The sequence below is a fragment of the Acomys minous genome (assembly GCF_964271855.1).
Source record: "Acomys minous genome assembly, chromosome: 10".
NCBI classification, from domain to species: Eukaryota; Metazoa; Chordata; class Mammalia; order Rodentia; family Muridae; genus Acomys; species Acomys minous.
In genome coordinates, this window is record NC_140491.1 from 100,154,685 (window position 1) to 100,174,321 (window position 19,637).

Sequence of the window (19,637 nt, forward strand, 5' to 3'; positions counted from 1 at the left end):
ACAATGCACAGAAAGAGCTGTGTTTGGCTCCAGCTGTAGAGGCTGAAAGTCTGAGCTCAGGTGTTCATCAGGTGAGAGCCTAAAGTACAGGTAGCACAGCAGGAGAAACGGAGCAGAAGGGGAGCAGAGAAAGCCAGGCTCACTTTACCACAGTATTCTCCACCCATAGCCAACCCACCCCCTTTAATCTCCCTTAATGACCTTACCACCTCTTAAAGGCACCGCCTCCAACTCCGTTATGGAGTGGGCCAAGTTTCCTCTAGGAGGAAAACCCGTATCTAAAACTGTAGCTCTAGGTTAATGATTCAACACCGACGATTTGCTAAAATGTAGAGTTGTTGTATTTTACCACAGTCAGGAGACTATTCAAATCAATGAACCCAGTGAACAGTCGTGTCAAACCTCAGGTTTTACTAATTGGCTCAGGAACTCGAGCAGAGGGATTCCTCTGGGCCCCTTTGTAAAATGTTTGCTGCATTGATTTGTCTTTCAAATAACCTGTTACAAGAGCAAAACCCTTGGAAAATTACAGACAACAGAGGACTTCTTTTGAACAACAATACCCACGGATAAGAACTAAAGAAGGCCTCACCAGCTATTAGGTATTGAGTCATGATATAATTACTTCTATAGTAAGGAACCTACCTTCAAAACCAACAATTATATCATATTAAGATTGTACTCTGCCACCTACTAAACACTCTTATTTTCCCACAATTTATACACTTGTAAAGGTCTACAGCTTTTTTATTTTGTTTTGTTTTTTAGAAAAAGCAAATTTTAATCCCGAATACCCAACAGACATAACAAGCATGTGGAATTATATGCCAATAGACAAGTGGGTGAAGGCAGGCCATTCGGAATTCATTTTTTAAAGGATCCTGTTAGGTATTATTGTAGCTCATGTGGCTGTACAGTTTTCCAGAGATCTTCCCTTAAGTTTGGAAGGTACAGGCAAAGGTTCTTGAAAATATTTTCTCCTGTGGCGTGTGGTCCTGTATGCCCATAATCTCAGTAATTAGGAGGCAGAGGCAGGAAGTCACTCTCAACTATAAATGGAGTTCCCGACCAGCCTGGGCTAAAGGAGTCTATGAGGGGGGAAAAAAAAAGCGCAAAATGTTTTACACTCTTAAAAAAGAACTACTTAGTTTAGCTTTCTAGTGCTCAAACACACAACCTGGGGTATTCTAGGCTTGCCACCACGGAGCTACCTGAACATCTGAACTCACCTGGCCTACTTAAAAGCAGCACGGGTTCCTGAGCCCTGGTAAGTGTGCTCTATATAAATGGACATTTATGGAGAAATAACCTATTATCAAACGCACCAGTGCCAATTCCTAGCTCTCTGAATGCACTCTTGTGAAAGTTGGTTCACCATTAACTTATATAAACCTGCAGCTGTTTCCAGGCCTTGTGTTATGCGCATCCTACCAACGCATTTACTATTTCATGCATGCTAATGCAAGAATATATGGAATCCTAAACGTTAGTATCTAAACGGTGTAAAACCGGACCCCCCCCCCCAAAAAAAAGTGTAGCTCTACAGCAATAGGAATATTTGCATGGAGAAGATCGAAATTTAGAGGGGAAAAAAATGAACAAATTCATACACTGTTCGTTTCCTCTACGTAAGCACTACACTAAATATCTGTTAGATTAGTCATGTTGCCTTGAGACTCTTCCATGTTTCCTCTAGACAACTGCCAATGCCCGCATGGCCTCTGATGAATAAACATGCTGTGACTTGCTCCTAAGGAAACGCCTGTCATGTTCCAGGGAAAAATGACTTCTTCACTTTTAAACCAGAAAAGAAAAAAAAAAAAAAACTGAACGACTTTCATTCATTGCTTACAAAGTCAACTGTTCCCTAACGTTCCTATTTCCACAATGTTCATACTCTGTTTAGGGCATTTCTGGGTTCTGATTAACAAAGAATAAAGAAATTGGGGTGCCTTATGGGAAAGAGGCTACATGAAGGCCATGAGGCATTCTTAACTAGGACAGGGGTTTACCACGACAAAGGTTATTCGCAAGTTCTCCACGGCCTCGCAGGACTACCTGTTCTCACTACTGTTTACCCAAACGTTTAACCAAACGATTTTTAGCATATTTGGCAGGAAGGCATGCTTCATTTAATATTAACTCACCATGTGACAGGCCCTTCCCCTCCAATCGTTTCTCAAACACGTGATGGTAAAAAGTATAGCTGTTTGCCAATGCGACTTTGCAAAGGTTTTGGCATCACCAATTGGCCAGAGGCACATACACACACCCCCAGGCAGAGGCGAGCACCCCGCCTGCTCCCGGAACTGTCAAGCCGGGCTGACAGCAGGCACACCTTGCTGCGCCTTCGGTGAGCTTTCCAAAAGCCCCTTCCTTGCAGTCACCTTGACAGTACTCGTCCGCCTGGGCCTGAGCTTGGCCAAGGAAACTTTTCCTTCCTTTCCCGGAGTGCACTTACAGGTGTCGTCCCTTGCCGCTCCAGAGCCCCAACAAGGGGCCCTTTGTTACTACTTTTGCTCCCGGACTCCTCACCCAGCGCCTGGCATTCGCCTGGCCTTCCGCAACCCGGGTCGGAAAACCTGCCCAAAACACCGAATCCCCACCCCTGGGGCGCCCGGGAGGACGCAGTCCCCGACCGCGTGGGGCTCGGCCCGGGACTAGGCGGCTCTCGGGGAGCGTGCTGCTGGCAGGTGAAACGCGCGAGGCCTCGGCGGCCGGGAAGGTGGCTACCCTGCTTACCCTGCGGAGCCGGCGGTCTGCGTGGCGGGGGTGCGGGGCGCGCTGCGGGGTCCGGGATCCGGGACGCTGCGGTCCATCGCGCTGCTGGACGCGGCGTGGGCTCGGGCTCGGAGGCGGCGCGTCACTGCTGGGGTGGGAGAGGCCGGCGGGTCAGGGCGGGAGCGGGCCAGCGGAGAGCCCGCCTCGACCCACAGCAGTTGGGGGCGGACCCGCCTCCCCAGAGCGCTTCCACCTGCGGGCCGGTCCCCGCCCGAGGGCGCCGCGACGACGGCTACAGGTCCCCGCCCCGGCCGTAGCCCCCAGCCAGTTGGCGGCGAAGGGGCGGCGCGCTCCGGCCGGGGCTGCAAAGGAGGAGGAGCGGAGCGGGCGCGGGACGGTCGCCACGCCCGCAGTGCTTGAGCTCCCGCGTCCGGCTGTGTACGAACTGAGTCCCTTGCAAACTTTTCGCGAAGAGTTGCGGAGCGCAGCGCCCCTCCTTTCTCAAACCCTTGCCTGAGCTAGGGGACTCGGTCCATCCAGTCCCTACGCACTCCGCCCTGAGCTCCGCTCCCCGCCCCCGCTCGGCTGGCTCCGGCACCCAGAGCAAGCTCCTGTACTCACCCTGCCCCATGGCACTGCCTGGAGCCCAGAGCTCTCAGCTTCCTAGGCCACCTCGCCCGGCAGAAATGAGGGTGACGACGAGATCCGCATCGGAGCGAGCAGGGCAGCCAGCCGGAGAGGGGACGGATAGGGCGAGCGGGCGGGGACGGCGAGCGAAGAGGAATTTCCTCCCCCCCCCCCCCGCACCCCTGGGACACGCGGCTTTAGGGTACAGCTGGGGAGGCCAAAGGAGAGGAAGCTTCTGGGCGGCTCTTTGTAGTCCCCACTGCCAGCGCAGAGCTTTGGGAAGCCCCGCGAACCCATGAGGGACAGTGGGCAGACAGGGAGGGTACCTAGCGTCAAAAAAACTAGGATGGACTGGGGCTGCGAACCAGATCCTGATGATTGACCACCTGCAGGCTGACCTTACAAGCGCAGGATTTTTATTTTATTTTATTTTATTTTATTTATTATTTTTAAACTTACTGACCCCTGTGGTTGCTAGCCTGTAAACGGCACCTCTGACATTGTGATCTTTCTAATCCATGACAGGTTTAAGCTCGTCCTGTCTCCCCAGGCATGCTTCTCTTGATGTAAACATCCAACAGCTGTGATTCGAAGACTGGACATTCTCATAATGACAGTCTATAAGCTAAGAAAGAACAGCATAGATACTGGCCTCCTGAAAATGTCACAGGAATAAAGAAATCTCAGGCAGTGCTTGCCTGTTTGTGTTAGGATTCTGCTTCAGTCGGCCTACCTATGATGTCATTGCTTACCTGCCGTGGGGGCGTGGCCCTGCCCAGTATATAAAAGGACAGACACATCTTGCTACCCTCACCTCTTCCTCTTTCCCTCTGTCTCTGTCTCAAGCGCTATCTCTCTCTCTTCCTCTCTCCCCACCTCGCTCCCTCCCTCTCCCTCCCTCTACCCTTTCCTCTCCTCTCTCTGGGGTATCCCTCCCTCCTTTCCTTCTCTCCCTATGCCCACTTAATAAACTCTTCATCTAATATTGATTGTATCTGTTGCCTAGTATCCTATTTTCTTATCTCTTATTTCTTTAAACATAAAAGTTTGCAGTTTCGGTTCCTGAAAGCGAACTCCTGGAACAGGTACATTTGCATATCTGCACTTCATTCTTAGAATCATGTTTGTTATTGATGAGTCCAAAAAAGCCTACGCCAGGAAATGTTAAATTAAAAATAACTGAATACCTCAAGTGACAACAGATCTGCAGTAACCATAACAGGGTGATGTAGGATAACAGAAAGGATTCAGCTTACTGGTGCACATTAATGTTGTCTATAACCCATGCTGAATTAAAGGTTCTTCAGTTGTCCGTTCATTGCAACTGCCACCAATAATTTCTTGGATTAAAAGGTACTAACCACTACCCAGTATTTAGCACTATGTTTGTTACGGGCATTCTTTAGTCTCCCTAAAGAAGAATGTAGTCTCAGTTGGAATTGGAAGCAGGGATCATGGCGGCTTCTGGGAGGACTATATTAGAACCATATCATTAAAAGTTGCTTTTAAATAATCTGATTATTAATGATGCAATTGATCATAATGGATCTGGATTTTAGACTTTAATAACACAGGTTCGACAAGTTTATGAATCCTTTCTGACTGGAATCGAGTAGATTTACAGCTGTTGCGTAGACAAGCCGTAAATAGTGAGTAACATTGAAACTACTTAACGTTTATAACTTTGAATCACAGGATCAAGCACTTAATTAGTTTCAACCTTGATTTATGGCACACTAGTACTATTATGAATCCCAGTTAGGCTGATCTGAAACATAAGACATTTTTCACAGCATTTCGTAACTGCTGAGAACAGTTTTCATGACAGCAGTTTTCCATGCCATCCTTTTGTTCTTGGGCATAGGGCAGGGTCATACTTTCCATGCAATGAAATTGAGCCTATCCAAGTGGCTTACTTGAGCAAGTGAAATGTTTCACCTCCTGGTAGAATCACATCAAGAAGAACGCGAAGTCTCCACGGTGTAACCTGCTGTTGTAATCCTGCAGAGATGTGTTAAAATAGAGGTGGCACAAGTTGAAGGGTCCTAAAATTGTTACCCATCACCCTGGGTACAGCCCCCTGGAGAGGCTGGGAATTTACAACAGAATCCCCAGAGCACTGATAGTCTATTTTGGGATTAAGTCACTAAATTATGTTTAGCAGCTTTCAGAACCAAGACTATACTTCATGTTCCAATTTATTACTGTCCACGCTACAATCTTGAAACTGCTTACTTTATCAGCAAAATAGTAATTATAGTTGCTAGAAACATTTTTTTAAAAACATAATGGTGGGGAAACTCCTTCCTAGTCCCTCTGAAAAGCTATTCAAGTCTGTCCAGATGTTGCTCAGTTTCCTTGTTTGGAAATCTCACTGCCTACTCCATCCAATCATTTTCTTTCTTTCTTTCTTTCTTTCTTTCTTTCTTATATTTTATTTAATTTTAATGTATATGTGAGGGTGTCAGATCTTGGAGTCACAGACAGTTGTGAGCTGCCATGTAGGTGCTGGGAATTGAACCCAGGTCCTTTGGAAGACCAAGCAGTGCTCTTAACCACTGAACCATCTCTCCAGACCCATCGTTTTCAAGGCATGTTCTCAGGTATTCACTTCAGGAAGGCTTTGCAGACAGCAGGGATGGAAATAGCCGTTTCCTCTTGGCCCACGTAGATTGGTAGGACAAAGGCTGACACACCTGTTTCAGATACCTTTTCATTGCTGTAATCAAAATGCCTGACAGAAAACTGGGGGGGGGGGGGGGCAGAGGGTGTTTCAGCTCATCATTTTGGGGATTTAGAGGTGTCCATTCATCATATCATCAAAGGTGCAATGGGAAACAGCAGTCCATGCCATGGTGGCCAGGAAAATGAGAAAAGGCATGTGCCAGCACTGGCCTGGCTTTTCCCTTTCTTCCACTTTTATTCCATATGAACCCTTAGCCCAGGAGAAGGTGTTGCTCACATTTGGGGTGGTCTTCGCACCTTAGTTAACCTAGAACTATCCTTGTTGACTAGTCTACGGGTGTGTTTTAGTAGTAGTTATTCCACATTCAGCAAAGTTGACAGAGACGATTAATGGTGACACAGACCAAGAGGGTTTTGGACTGAAGAGGCTTTGTGCTCACCGTTGTCTTCTGAATGTATCCTTTGGACCATAGAAGTCAGTCTGCAAATATTTGTGCAACAGGGAAAGGAAAGAAACCTTCAAGATTTCACTTAAGAAATTGGATGTAATGCCAGGCGTGGTGGTGCACACCTTTAATCCCAGCACTCGGGAGGCAGAGACAGGTGGATCGCTGTGAGTTCGAGGTCAGCCTGGTCTACAAAGTGAGTCCAGGACAACCAGGGATACATACAGAGAAACCCTGTCTCAAAAAAAAGAAAGAAAGAAAGAAAGAGAAAGAAAGAAAGGAAGGAAGGAAGGAACGGGGGTCGGGGCGGGAGAGGAGAGAGACATTGGTTGTGCAACCAAACTTTTCCCGGGGAGATGCAACATACATCTACTCACCCCATTAGGGCACCCACAACAGATCAAAGTACAAACACTGCCGAATGACTCAGGGACGGCCAAATCACCAAAGCCCACCACAAGCATGGGTGGCACCTCACAGAGTTGGGCACGTGGAGCACATTGCACAGCCTATGGGGAGCCCAACAGTTTGGAGAATGTCCTTTCTAGGTGCCTCAGTTGACCGAAACCTCTTCCAGGTGGCTTGGCTGGTTTCTTCTTCTACTAGGTAGCTGGTCTAGTCTCAGGCTCTCTTTTGCAGCTTTTTTCTCTGAGAATCTTCCTTGAGGGTCAGTTTGACTGTTTTGGGACAACTTGGCTTCACTTGAACAGAGAGGAACGATCTGCTTTTATTGCTTAGTCTGACAGAGAAGGACCCAGGGAGTTTGTGAAGCTGCAGGGACTTCCTGAAGCTCTCTTGAGTTGTTTACTTTCCGGCTTAAGGGATGTTTCAGTCTGAGAGAAAACTGTTACAAAACATTCTTGAAAGGAAGGAGTGTAAGAAAGATTGTTTTGTTTGTTTTATTTTGTGTTTGTTTTTCCCAAGACAGGGTTTCTCTATGTGATAGTGCTGTATACAGACTGAACTCACTTTGTAGACTAGGCTGGACTCGAACTCACAGTGATTCACCAGCCTCTGCCTCTGAAGGCTTGCACCACACTCAACAATAAAAAGGATTTTTTAGATTAAAAGCCCTGGCCAAAAACTGAAAACAGCCCGGTGGTGGTGGTGGCGGCGGCGGCGGGGGCGGCGGCGGCGGCGGCGGCGGCGGCGGCGGCGGCGGCGGCGGCGGCGGCGGCGGCGGCGGCGGCGGCGGCGGCGGCGGCGGCGGCGGCGGCGGCGCACACCTTTAATCCCAGCACTTGGGAGGCAGAGGCTGGTGGATCTCCATGAGTTCAAGGCCAGCCTGGGCTACAGATCGAGTTCCAAGACAGCCAGAGTTGTTACACAGAGAAACCCTGTCTTGAAAAACAAAAACAAACAAAAAAACCCAAAACAAAACAAAATGAAAATAATAGATGGTAAGTAAGTTGGCCTTCTTAAGGAGGAAATATTGGTTCTCCTCACGTGGGAGGTAGAGGCAGGAGGATCAGAAGTTAAAAGTTCAGCCTTAAGTATATATTGAATTTAAAGCCAATCTAGGCTGCACAAGACTCTCTCAAAATAAATGTCAATTTTCCTATGAATATCTTTAAGCAATAACTTAGTGCATTAATCTGAGTTCTCTAGAGGAACAGAAAAGGCGGGGGGAGAGAGAGAAGGGAACTTTTTAGAATGTCTAACAGGCTGCAGTCCAGCCAGTCCAACAATGGCTGTTTACAAATGGAAGGTCCAAGAATCCAGTAGTTGTTCAGTCCGTGAGGCTGGGTGTCCCAGCTGGTCTTCAGTATATTCCAGAGTCCCAAGGTATGTTCTAATGCCAGTGAAGGAATGGACTTGCCAGCAAGAACGATGGCAAACAGATGAAGAGGGAGGGAGAGCTTCCTTCTTCCATGTTGTTTATATAAACTGCCACCACCAGAAGGTAGAGAGCCCACATTCAAGGTAGATCTTTCCACCCCAAAAGACCTGGGTTCAAAGTGGATCTTCCCACTTCAGGTGATTTATTTATGAAAAGAATCCCACGCGGGTGTACCCAGCTGCTTAGGTTTCAGTTGATTCCTGATGTAGTCAAGTTGACAACCAAGAACCATCACACCCTGCTTGAGAATTTTCACTGTAGAGTGATAAAAGGCAAGTAAAATTATATGCTATGGTGGTTTGAGTGAAACCCGCCCCCAGAGGCTTATAGGGAGTGGCCTTGTAGAAGTAGGTGTGTCCTTGGTGGATGAAGTGTATGGGGGGGGGAGGGCTTTGAGGTTTTAGAAGCTCAAGCCAAGCCCTTGTCCCTCTGTCTTCCTGCTGCCTGCTGATCCGGATGTGGAACACTCAACTACGTCTCCAGCACCATGTCTGCATATGTACTACTGTACGTCTCTCTGTGACGATAATGGACTAACCCTCTGAAATGTAAGCCAGCCACAGTTAAATGTCCTCCATTACACTTGTCATGGTCATGGTGTCCCTTCACAACAGTAGACTCTCTAAGACAGAAGTTGGTACCAGGGATTAGGAAATTGCTGTCATAGGCCCGACAGTGCTTTTCTTTGGAGGAATGTGAAACAGTTGGGAACTTTAAACTAGACAAGTGATTGGACACTTTAAGTGGGCGTAATGAGCCAACAGCCAATAGGAACCTGGCAGACAGTGGTTCTGATTGTGACTTGAACTGTGGGGGGCCCTGCTCAAGAGGTTTCAGAGGAGAATATTAGAATGTGGCATAGAGATGACACTTGTGATATTTTGGAGAATGTGTTTGCTTTCTGCCATGGCCAAAATAATCATCATCATCATCATCATCATCATCATCATCATCTGCCTGAAACTACATTGAGGAGTAATGGATTAATAGCTTTGATAGGGATTGCCAGACAGCCGAGTACTGACGATGTTGCTTGGTTATTTAGTGGTTCCGCTGTGCAGATCTATAATGAAAAGGAGCAAGCTGAGCAAGGAGAAATACAAAATGTACAGTTTGTGGAGAAAGGGGACCAGGAAGTGTAAACAGATTAAAGAAAAGCCAGATGCTAAGTGGGATAAAGGGAGTGGTGAGGTCAGAGCAAGACCTCACCCAGCAAAGCTTCCAATTTGGAAAGTTTTGTGAAGAGGAATTAAAGTGAAAGGAAGTGAAAAAAACCTCAGGGCTGGGTGTGGTGCTCCACACCTTTAATCCCAGCACTCAGGAGGCAGAGGCAGGCAGATCTTTGAGTTCAAGGCCAGCCTGGGCTACAGAAAGCTGGTGGAAATATATTTGAATGATGGGCCATGTTCCAGCCCCAGCAAACAGCAGAACTTGGCACACGGTTCTGGCTTTAGAATCAAGGATACAAGAAAGGCCGTATAGAATCTCCCTCTGCGACTAAGGAAAGCCACTGAGGCCAGACATGTGCCAGGAATGTCCCTTCAAAGAAGCCTAGAGTGCCTTAGAGCCCCCAAGATGTTAGAAAAGCCAGAGCCATGGTACACATGTTGAGGAGAGCTGATAACAGGGAGTGGAACCAGCCCAAGAGAGAGAAGTGTGTTTCAGTAAACAAAGTTGAAAGGACTTGGAGATCTGAAGAGCTTTCGGACATCAGATACAAAGTTGCTGGGTTTGGAGTTGGCCCAGCTGGTTTTCAGTCTTGTTTTGGTCCAGTGTTTCCTCACTATGCTCCTCTTTCTCCCTTTTGGAGCCTAATGCATATCCTGTATCATTATATGTTGGAAGTACATTGTCTGATTTTTTGTTTTAATTTTATATGGGATTGTAGTTAAAAGATTATTATAAATCTCAGAAGAGATCTGAGATTTGTAACGAGATTTAAGATTGTTATAGACAATGGAGACTTTTGAAGTTGGGCTGAATGTAAGCCCATGAGGCCAGAGAGTGGAATGTGGTGGTTTGAGTGAAAATGACCCCCATAGACTGGATGGAGAGTGGCATTGCTGGAGGTGTGGCCTTGGTGGAGTAGGTGTGGCCTTGTTGGCTATGAGGTTTCAGAAAAAGCTCAAGGCAGGCCTAGTGCCACTCTTTCTGCTGCCTGCTGATCCAGATGTAGAGCGCTCAGCTGTCTACCCAGCACCATGTCTGCCTGTGTGCTGCCATGCTTCCCACCATGAGGAAAACGGACTAGACCTCCAAACTGTAATCTAAGCCCAATTAAATGCTTACCTTTATAAGAGTTGCTGTGGTCATCCTGTCTCTTCATAGCAGTAGAAACCCTAACTAAAAATATGCTTAACTTGTGTGGAATTATATAAAAAGAAACAGAAAGGAAAAAAAAAAAAGTAAACCAGGTGAACATTTTTAAAAAAATAGAATTAGAGCTTCTCTAAAGTATTTGGTAAATTTTTGCAACAATAAGTGCAGTGGTTTGAAATAAGAATAGCCCTCGGAAGCTCATGTATTTAAATGCTTAGTCACCAGCAAGTGGCACTATTTGAAAGGATTGGATGGATTAGGAGATGTGGACTTGTTGGAAGAAGTATGTCTCTGGGGGTGGGGCTTAGTATTTCAAAAATCTGTGCCAAGCCGAAGGGGGGGGTGTCCCCCCTCCCTCCTCCCTCTCCTTCTCCCTGCCTACCCAGCAGGATACAGCTCTCAGCTGCTCCTGCACCATGTCTGCCTGTTGCCATGCTCCCCACCACAATGATGAAGGACTAAACCTCTGAAGCTGTAAGCAAGCCCCCAATTAAATGCTTTCTTTGTTAAGAGTTGCCTTGGTCATGGTGTCTCCTCATAGCAATACAACAGTGACTAAGAAAGAAATTGGTTCCAGGGAGTATGATGTTGCTGTGGCAGGCCTGACCATGCTATCTGTTAGCACGATGTGGACTTTGGGACTTTGGATTAGGAAAGTAGTTGAACAATTTAAGTGAGGCTTAATTTACCATGCTGGTGGGAGCATGGAAGGCAGAAGTGCTGAGGCTGATGTGGACAGAGGGGGCCCAGCACAGGTGTTTCAGAAAGGGAGACTATTAAGCGACTTACTGACCATTCTTGTGGTATTTCAGCAAAGAATGTGGCTGGTTTTCTACCTTGTCCTGAAAATCTGCCTGAGGCTAAAAGGCTAAATGGGAGTTTTGAATTAATGGCTTGACAGAAGAGGCAGAAGACCCCCTAGTATTGCCTGTGCCGCCATATGATCATTAGTGGTCACTGTTATTACAGATCTATAATGAAAAAAGAGCAAGCAAGACAAAGAGAAATGCAAAATGTACAGTTTGATGAGAAAAGGAACACCAGCAGGAAGTGTAATGGACCTTAGTCCAGTGCTCAAGGAAATACAAAGTATAAAGAAAAGCCTGATGCTAAATGGAATGAATGGGCTGGGAACTTCAGGGCAAGACCCCATACAGCAGTGAAGGAAAACACCACCAACAGAAAGCTGACGCAAATGGACCTAGAAGAAGGGCCAGCCCTAGCAAGCAGCAGAAGTTGGCAGCTTTGGCCTCCTGGTTCTGCCTGTAAAGGACACAAGAAAGGGGCCACTGAGGGATGTTAGGGATGTCCCTTCCTTGAGGCCATTTTGTGAGGCTGTGAAGATGAAGCCTGGATTGTGTTGGGGACCCTAATATACTAGAGATGCCACAGCCACGGGATACTTGCCAAGGAGAGCTGAAGACTGGGTGTGAAACCTACCCAAGTGAGAGGAGCACATTGTGGTCAACACAGCTAAAAGGAGGTGGAGCTCTGAAGAGCATTTTGACATCAGACATGGTGGTTCAGAATTTGGAGTGTGCCCTGTTGGCTTTTGGGTTTGCCTTGGCCCCCTGTTTCTTCACTATGGTCCCTTTCCTTCCTTGGCAAACAGTAATGTATATTCTGTGCCATTGTATGTTGAAAGTATGTGATCTGTTTTTTATGGAGATCAGTGTTACCATCATATAGAACAATTCCTAAAGGAATTAAAAAATAAAACTGTGAGCCCACTTGCAAACCCCCCGCCCCCATTCAGCAATTCTCCTCAAAGAGATAATGTTGCCGCTGTGTGAAGACACCTATGTTCCTGGATTTATTGCAGCACCATTCACAATAGACAAGACATGGAAACAACCTAAGTGTCAACAGACAAATGGGAAAAAAGAAATTACAAATGAACACTATTCCAGACTTAAAAAATAATAAAATCCTGCCAGTGGCAAAAACACAGGCCTGTAGGGATATCATGCAAAATGAAAAGGCCAGGCATGTTTCTAAGTAACCTCTTATAGATAAAGCAAACTATGGTGTCTAAAACTCCATGTGTGAAACATGTTAGCAACAAAGGATCCCAAGAGGGTATGCACAGAAACTATATGCTTTATCTTATCTGACTTTCTATATACTAACAAATTTTCTAAAATTAAAAAAAGTAAAATAAAACAAAATAAAACTCCATGTGTTAGGCATGTACAAACTTTGCATGTTCTTTCTCCTATTAACAGGATTCAAATGCACAGGAAAGACTAGTGGAATGGTGGCTGCCACAAGCAAGTAGTGGACTTGGAAGCAGGTTTGGGAGCGGGTCAAAGAAGACAGTTACAGTTAAAGGAAAGGAATAAGTCTAGACACCTAGTGTACTGCGTGAGGTCTAAGGGGGAAAGGGGGGAAGGAAAGGGACACATGGCAAGGTGATTACGGTCCCAGTACACAAAACACTTGAATGACAGTATCTTTGTGAAACTCATCACTGTGCACACCCAAATATGTACCAATTCAAAAAGGGCAGACTGATAAGATGACTCAGTGGGAAAGGTGCATGTCTCAACGGCTAAGGACCTGTGTTCATCCCTGGAACCCACATAATGGAAGGAAAGAACTGACTACTGCAGGTTGTCCTCTGACACACACACAGGCACACACAACTCACAACATAGATAGATAGATAGATAGGCAGATAGATGGATGGGTGGATGGATACATGGATGGATGGATGGATAGATAATATATAGATATAGAGATATATACATTTAAAAAAAACTATGATATAGCTGCAGGCAGCCTTGGCAGATAAAATACAAGATGCCCAGTTAAATTTCAAGTATGGATGAATAAAAGAGAATGATTTTTGTTATAAGTATGTGTCATACAATATTTACCTAGGCTAAATTGTTGTCGTTTCTCCGAAGTTTAAAGTATTGCCATCATGTATCTTGTTTATTAAATCTGGAAATAGTATTTGTAGTGTTCAGTTTTCTTATCAGTTTGACAGTTGATCCCTTTGTTATCACTACAGTCTTCTTCAGGTTTCACAGGCTCTGGTGGCACAACTTACACTCAGTACCATCATTTGGCAGATGGAGGCAAGAGGATAGGGTTCAAAGTCAGCCTTGACTCTTAGTTACTTCTCTGTTGCTGTGATGGAACACCAAGGCTAAGGCATCTTACAGAGGAAGATTTTATTTGGGCTTGTGGTTCCAGAGGGTGAGAGCCTATAATGGTGGGCTTATGGTTCCAGAGTTTATAATGGTCGGGACAGAATGGCAGCAAGCATCGTGCATGGTAGCTGGAACAGGAAGCTGAATGTCCACGTCTTTCACTGTCAGAACAGAGCAGGAGCGCAAACCGAATGTGACTTGAAGATTTAAGCAGCAGCAACAGCAGCAGCAGCAGCAGCAGCAGCAGCAGCAGCAGCAGCAGCAGCAAGCAGAGGCCAGATAGATGTTTAAATGCCAGAGACTACTACAGGAGCATGTCTCATTTCAACCACTACCCCTATCTCACAATAAAACAAACGCAAAGCAACAAATAAATCCTCATTGTTTTGTGATCTCTGAGGGAAGTTGATTGATATTTACCAAGTTATTGGGAAAAAATTAATAATTTTTTTCAGGTAAGAAATTGTAAACTCCCATCAATGAAACTAGGATAATTGCAGAATCCCACATCTTACCCATTGACTTGGCTTAGAAATACAAGTATATGGAGTTGGGCGGGGTGGCACACACCTGTAATCCCAGCACTCGGGAGGCAGAGGCAAGTGAACCTCTGTGAGTCTACATGGTCTACAGAGCAAGCTCAGGACAGACAGGGCTACACAGAGAAACCATCTCTCAAAACAAACAAACAAACACAAAACAAAAAATCATGAAAGAAAGAAAGAAGAGAAAGAAACATGAGTATATGAAACTAATAAAATGATAGTGTGCTGGCCTTTCCCACACCTTTGACGAATGACATCTGAAGCACAGACTCCACCAATAGAGGCTTTTGTTTCAAAAGCTGTATCAGCATATCCAACTGATTTTTTTTTTTTAATTCCTTGACTTTTTAAAAAGCGAGATGTTGCAGAAAGAGCTGGCAGGAAACTCTTGGGTGCTAAAGGAATGTTAGTTATAGATAGTGCGTTCTCGTGGCATCGACAGAGTGTGACATTTATAACATGCCCAAGAATCACTCCTGAAGTGACTAGCAAGATACTTCACTCACATCTTAATCTGGAACGAGGAGACTGCTTTTCCGTGTGCAGATGCCAGGCTATACTTGAGTAGCATTTCAAGGAAAAGGTGACAGAGGGTCTCTGAGGAGTTACGCAATCCCAAGTTTAAAGTGAACAAAATTCTGTATTATGTTCATTGGCGTGCTCAGAAAGAACATCTTAATCCCATTTCCATGCTTTCGTTTTGGAATTATTTACTTATTAGAGTGCCAGATCTTTGTATGAGAATATTAATCCCCAGGTGACCAAAGTTGTCTTATTTCATTTGCGATGACAGAAAAACCACACACAGATCATTCCATAAAATATGTTACGATCCCTAAAACAGAAACTGGTACTCCGCTAAGCATTCAGTGATATACAAATGGTGAAACAAAACAGCTTTCTTACGTAGGTAACCTCACCTTGCTCCTTGTCTTATGATAGCTGGTAAACCCTGTAAGCCCAGAAGAAGACACTCCAGTCATCCGTTCCCCGCACGGCTATTTGCACACTTAGACCTCTAAGGCAGACTTCTATAGGCTGAACGCCGGCAAGCTGTGTCAAGGGTATTATCTCATTTAATTTCTCATCAACATTATGAAGTCACACCCAGTTCTTGTATAACTGTCTTTTCCAAATGTTTTCTCACCTCTACTACAGTCACTGGGGCAAAGCAGTTAAAAAAAAAAAAAGAGGACAATAATAACTCTTCAAAAGCTTTTAACTCATATTCAATACACGCTAAAAAAAAAAAAAATAGGTAGACTTGGAGCTTTGGGACCCTTTGGGTGCTCTTTCATGCTAGCAGTATTCCAAGTATGCATTCTGTGAGCTATGTTTCCTGCCTGGCTGCCTTCCCTGGGGAGATGGGCTCCCCCCCCACCCTTGTCATGGAGAGAAATGCACAGTGTAATTACTTCCATCCAGTCCCTGAGAGGGTGCACCTTGACATAAATACAGAGGGTTCTGATTTAGCTCAGCCCTGCTCGGCACGGCATCCAGAGTGACTCACGCAGTTCTGCAGCCCCACAGCAGAACAGGCACTGTTGATAACAAGCCTTCACATTTTATAATGCCTTTGTTCCTGATAAGGAGCAGCTCCTGGGGCCCTGACCATTCACTCCAGAGCCCAGCCTATGACGGAAGTAGATCCTTTGTGACAAGGCAGGTTCAGGCAGCCAGGGCCTTTGAAGTTGACCCAGAGATGGGGAGACATATTCAACACGAATGTCTTCCATGATATTTTTTTTTTTTCTGAGTGAACTTTTCAAATGCTCCACATTTTGGGGCAAGGACTGTAATGTTACTCAAAAATTAAACAGTAACAATAAATACATTTTAAATTCCAGTTTTGTTTCTTTACCGATAGCAAAGTTTTGGGCAAGTTGTTTAGTTAAAATTTCAGAATAGGAAAAGGAAACGAGGGAGAGGTATCTTGGTAGACTGATGAATGGTGCAAACTAGATTCACTGTTCTATATGATAGTACACCACGACATCAGCAGCCTCTATATATCAATTCACAGTTCAGGCTTTGTAAGATTTAGTTGATACTGGTGAGTGTTTTGCCTGCATGGAGGCAGAAGGGTATTGGAGCCCCTGTGCTTGAAGTTACGAAAGACTGTGAGCTACCATGTGGCTGCTAGGAGCCAAACTTGGGTCCTCTGTAAGAACAAATGCTCTTGACCAATGAGGCATCTCTCCAGCCACCAGTTTATAGTCTTTAGTACGGGGAGCTTGGATACCTAACACAGATGGGAAAGGAAACACTCAGAGATTATGGAATATTTCTACACTCATTATAGAGATAAGGAAATTAAATACTCCACAGCTGAGTGATTTGCCCAAGGTCACCATCCTGCAAAAAGCCAGAGCTCTTGTGCTTGGAGCAGGAAAAATGGCTTTATAAAGCCCAAGTCTTAGCCAAGTTCATTTGCAACGTGTTCTTTTTTTTTTTTTTACTTTTATTTATTTTTAAATATATTTTATTAGTTTATTTATATTACATCTCAATTGTTATCCCATCCCTTGTATCCTCCCATTCCTCCCTCCCTCCCATTTTTCCCTTGCTCCCCTCCCTTATGACTGTGACTGAGGGGGACTTTCTTGCAACGTGTTCTTATTTGCAACATTCCTGTTTCCCAAAGAGCCTCTATCTACTGCTTTTACTGAATGCAGTCTATTTGCACCAAACATTTATTCCCAGCGGAGAACAGTTCCCTTCTTAAGGTCACTCAGAAAGTAAATGGTAAATTCAGAGATCTTCACCCAAATCGGTCTGGCTCCAGTATCTGAGCTTTTAACCACCGCACTAGTGAGTTAACCACACAGGCTCAGCCTCTCAGCAGCAATGGCAGAGGAGGAGCCCGAGGAGCCTCGCCAGAAGGAAATGTGCTGGGACTTGTTGGGTGGTATGCCTAGATCAGTGGCGGGCTTGGCTCTGGGATGTTTTCTGATAGCTAGGGACTGACAAGCAGCTTTCAAAGCTAAGACTTAGAAAGGGGGACAGTGAAAACAATAGATAAAATGGTGTTTTAAAAGGTCCCCAAATTGGTTGATGAATGGGGTTTACTATACTCTCTGCATATGGGAAAAGGTGCTTTCCCTAAAAATTTCCATAATAAAAGCTCACATTTACACTAGAGAAACATAAAAGTAGGAACACAACACCCAAATGTGGTTAGCATGAAATAAATAGTTCATGAAAAAGTCCTAAGCAAGTTAGGATTTTTCCTTTAAAAGTTCTAAAATTTAGTTAGTAATATCAAATAAAAATAATGTGAAATTTGACTCCATCTTTTGGTCCTTAGGTTTGTTTGTTTTTAAGAAAAAGAAAAAAAGATCTATATTTGAATGGAATTTAAATATGAATACCAGGACACTTTGAATAGACCTGGCTCTTTAATATAGGGATTTAGTCCCTTTCAATGAGGAAGAATATTAATACCATCTAGTATCAAAATAATTGAATCTAGAAAATGAATTCATTTTGGTAAGAAGGCATCTTTGAAAGGGTAGAGAAGATACAATACATTTTAAGGGAGTTAGTGTTGCTTTATCAGGATCTGGACTTGAAACTTGGGTGGGCAACAAAAGCCTTGCATGACAGTACTAAATATTTCACACGTTTACAGGCCAATGTATGTTTTTCCAAGCCTCATGTCCATCCTAGAAGGTAGAAATACTGTCTAGACTGTAAGATTATATAGTGGTTTTGTTTTTGGTTTTTTGTTCAGTTTTGTTTGTTTGTTTTCAAGACAGGGTTTCTCTGTGTAGCCTTAGCTATCCTGGACTCACTTTGTAGACCAGGCTGGCCTCGAACTCACGGAGATCCACCTGCCTCTGCCTCCCGAGTACTGTGATTAAAGGCGTGCACCACCACTGCCGGGCTATAGAGTGTTATTTTATGAGACTGCAGCATACTAATCAATCATTTCGTCCTTTGATAGCCAAGATTCTTAAATATTAAAGCTTCTTTTATGGAAAAAAAAAAAGCACCTTACAGTGATTAGTAGCCAAATTCCTTTAGACTTTAGCTTGTGAGCTCAGGGGTCTTTGTGCTCCATGTGCCATAGGGCACATGTTAACCATCTTGTTCTCCTATTCCAATACATGATATAGCATTAAAATAAATGGGGTCTTTTGTGGGTGTGTTCAGATACAATTTAATTAATGACTGCTTATTGTTCCTGAAAATTCTATTCTAGAAAAATACATGGTGATTTTCTGTCTTTAAAATTGCAAAATATGAGTTTAAAAATTCAATAAAATTGGTGATCTCAAAGATAGAATCTATTTGAGTACTTTCTCATTTCTAGAGTGGTTGGTTGCAAGTGACAAACTACTATGTAGCAATTGCTGCCAAAGTGAAAATTTTCATCCTAGAGGGAGGTTTGTTATGATCCAGGAAGTAAACAAACCCCACAAAACTCAGGAAGTAACCATTCATACGTCTTATTTCCTCTAGTGAGAGTTGGGCCTATCCTATTCTGTCAAATCTTCTCTGGTTCGGCACTTTTTCTGCCACCAATGAAACATCCCGTTCAAACACTGGCGCTTCCTTCTACAAACTAACTTTACCTTCATTGGGAGTAAAGGTGTGTACCACCACACCTGGACCATAGCTTCTCTTTACGTGAAACTTGCTCTATACTAGGCTGGCCTTGAGTTCAGATCTGCTTGCCTCAGTCTCCTGATTAAAGGCACATTTGTATTCTAGCTGGATCACACAGACCTAGAAGGTCTTTGGATGTGAACTCCTATCAGAGCAGCCATGTTCTGATGTTCTGAATCTAAATTCCTCTACAAACTCTGGGGAGAGGGGAGGGGGGGAGGAGATTACAAATAGGAAAAAAAAAAAAAGAGGGAAAGAAATGTGTATGTGCCAAGGTGGAGGCAACAACAGCAAAGGTGACCAAGAGAAAAACCCAGGCAGAGTTCCCATATCCACAGCCCTGTATGGAGGAGTGATACAGTGGACACTGACTTCTAACTCCTGTAGCTATTAAAGTATCATAAAGGCAAAGGATAAAAAAACTCCTCAAATTGACATTCTGCTTCTTGTTTTCTTATTCTTTTTTTTTTTTTTTTTTTTTTTTTTTTAATGAGACAGGGTCTCTCTGTGTTAACCTTGGCTGTGCTAGACTCGCTTTTTAGACCAGACTAATAGCAATACGCCTGCCTCTGCCTCCCGAGTGTTGGGATTAAAGGCGTGCGCCACCATGCCAGGCTTTGTCTTCTTATTCTTAATCACTTTATATATTCTTAGATTAAAAACATCCTTCCTTAAAGTTAAGGAG

At 44.5% G+C, this 19,637-nt stretch overlaps 1 protein-coding gene and 1 long non-coding RNA gene across 7 annotated transcripts in view; one reads left to right on the forward strand and one right to left on the reverse strand.

Moving 5' to 3' along the window:
* COBLL1 (cordon-bleu WH2 repeat protein like 1) overlaps positions 1–3,620 on the reverse strand; it is a 150,324-nt gene extending 146,704 nt beyond the window's left edge. For 4 of the 6 annotated variants that reach the window (XM_084800072.1, XM_084800069.1, XM_084800071.1 and 1 more), the window contains exons 1-2: positions 3,343–3,616; positions 2,743–2,869 (exon numbers count right to left, since the gene is read on the reverse strand). In XM_084800072.1, the coding sequence (XP_084656198.1) occupies positions 2,743–2,869; positions 3,343–3,352 (137 nt within the window). In that variant the 5' untranslated portion in view covers positions 3,353–3,616. Of the gene's footprint in view, positions 1–2,742; positions 2,870–3,342 lie in introns of all 6 variants that reach the window. The other 2 variants (XM_084800068.1, XM_084800066.1) reach the window with 1 other exon arrangement.
* LOC311607895 lies at positions 1,117–14,158 on the forward strand. The gene is made up of 3 exons (XR_014782784.1): positions 1,117–2,725; positions 3,874–4,433; positions 13,655–14,158. It is a non-coding gene; the product is annotated as an uncharacterized lncRNA (long non-coding RNA).
* Positions 14,159–19,637: the final 5,479 nt, after the last annotated feature.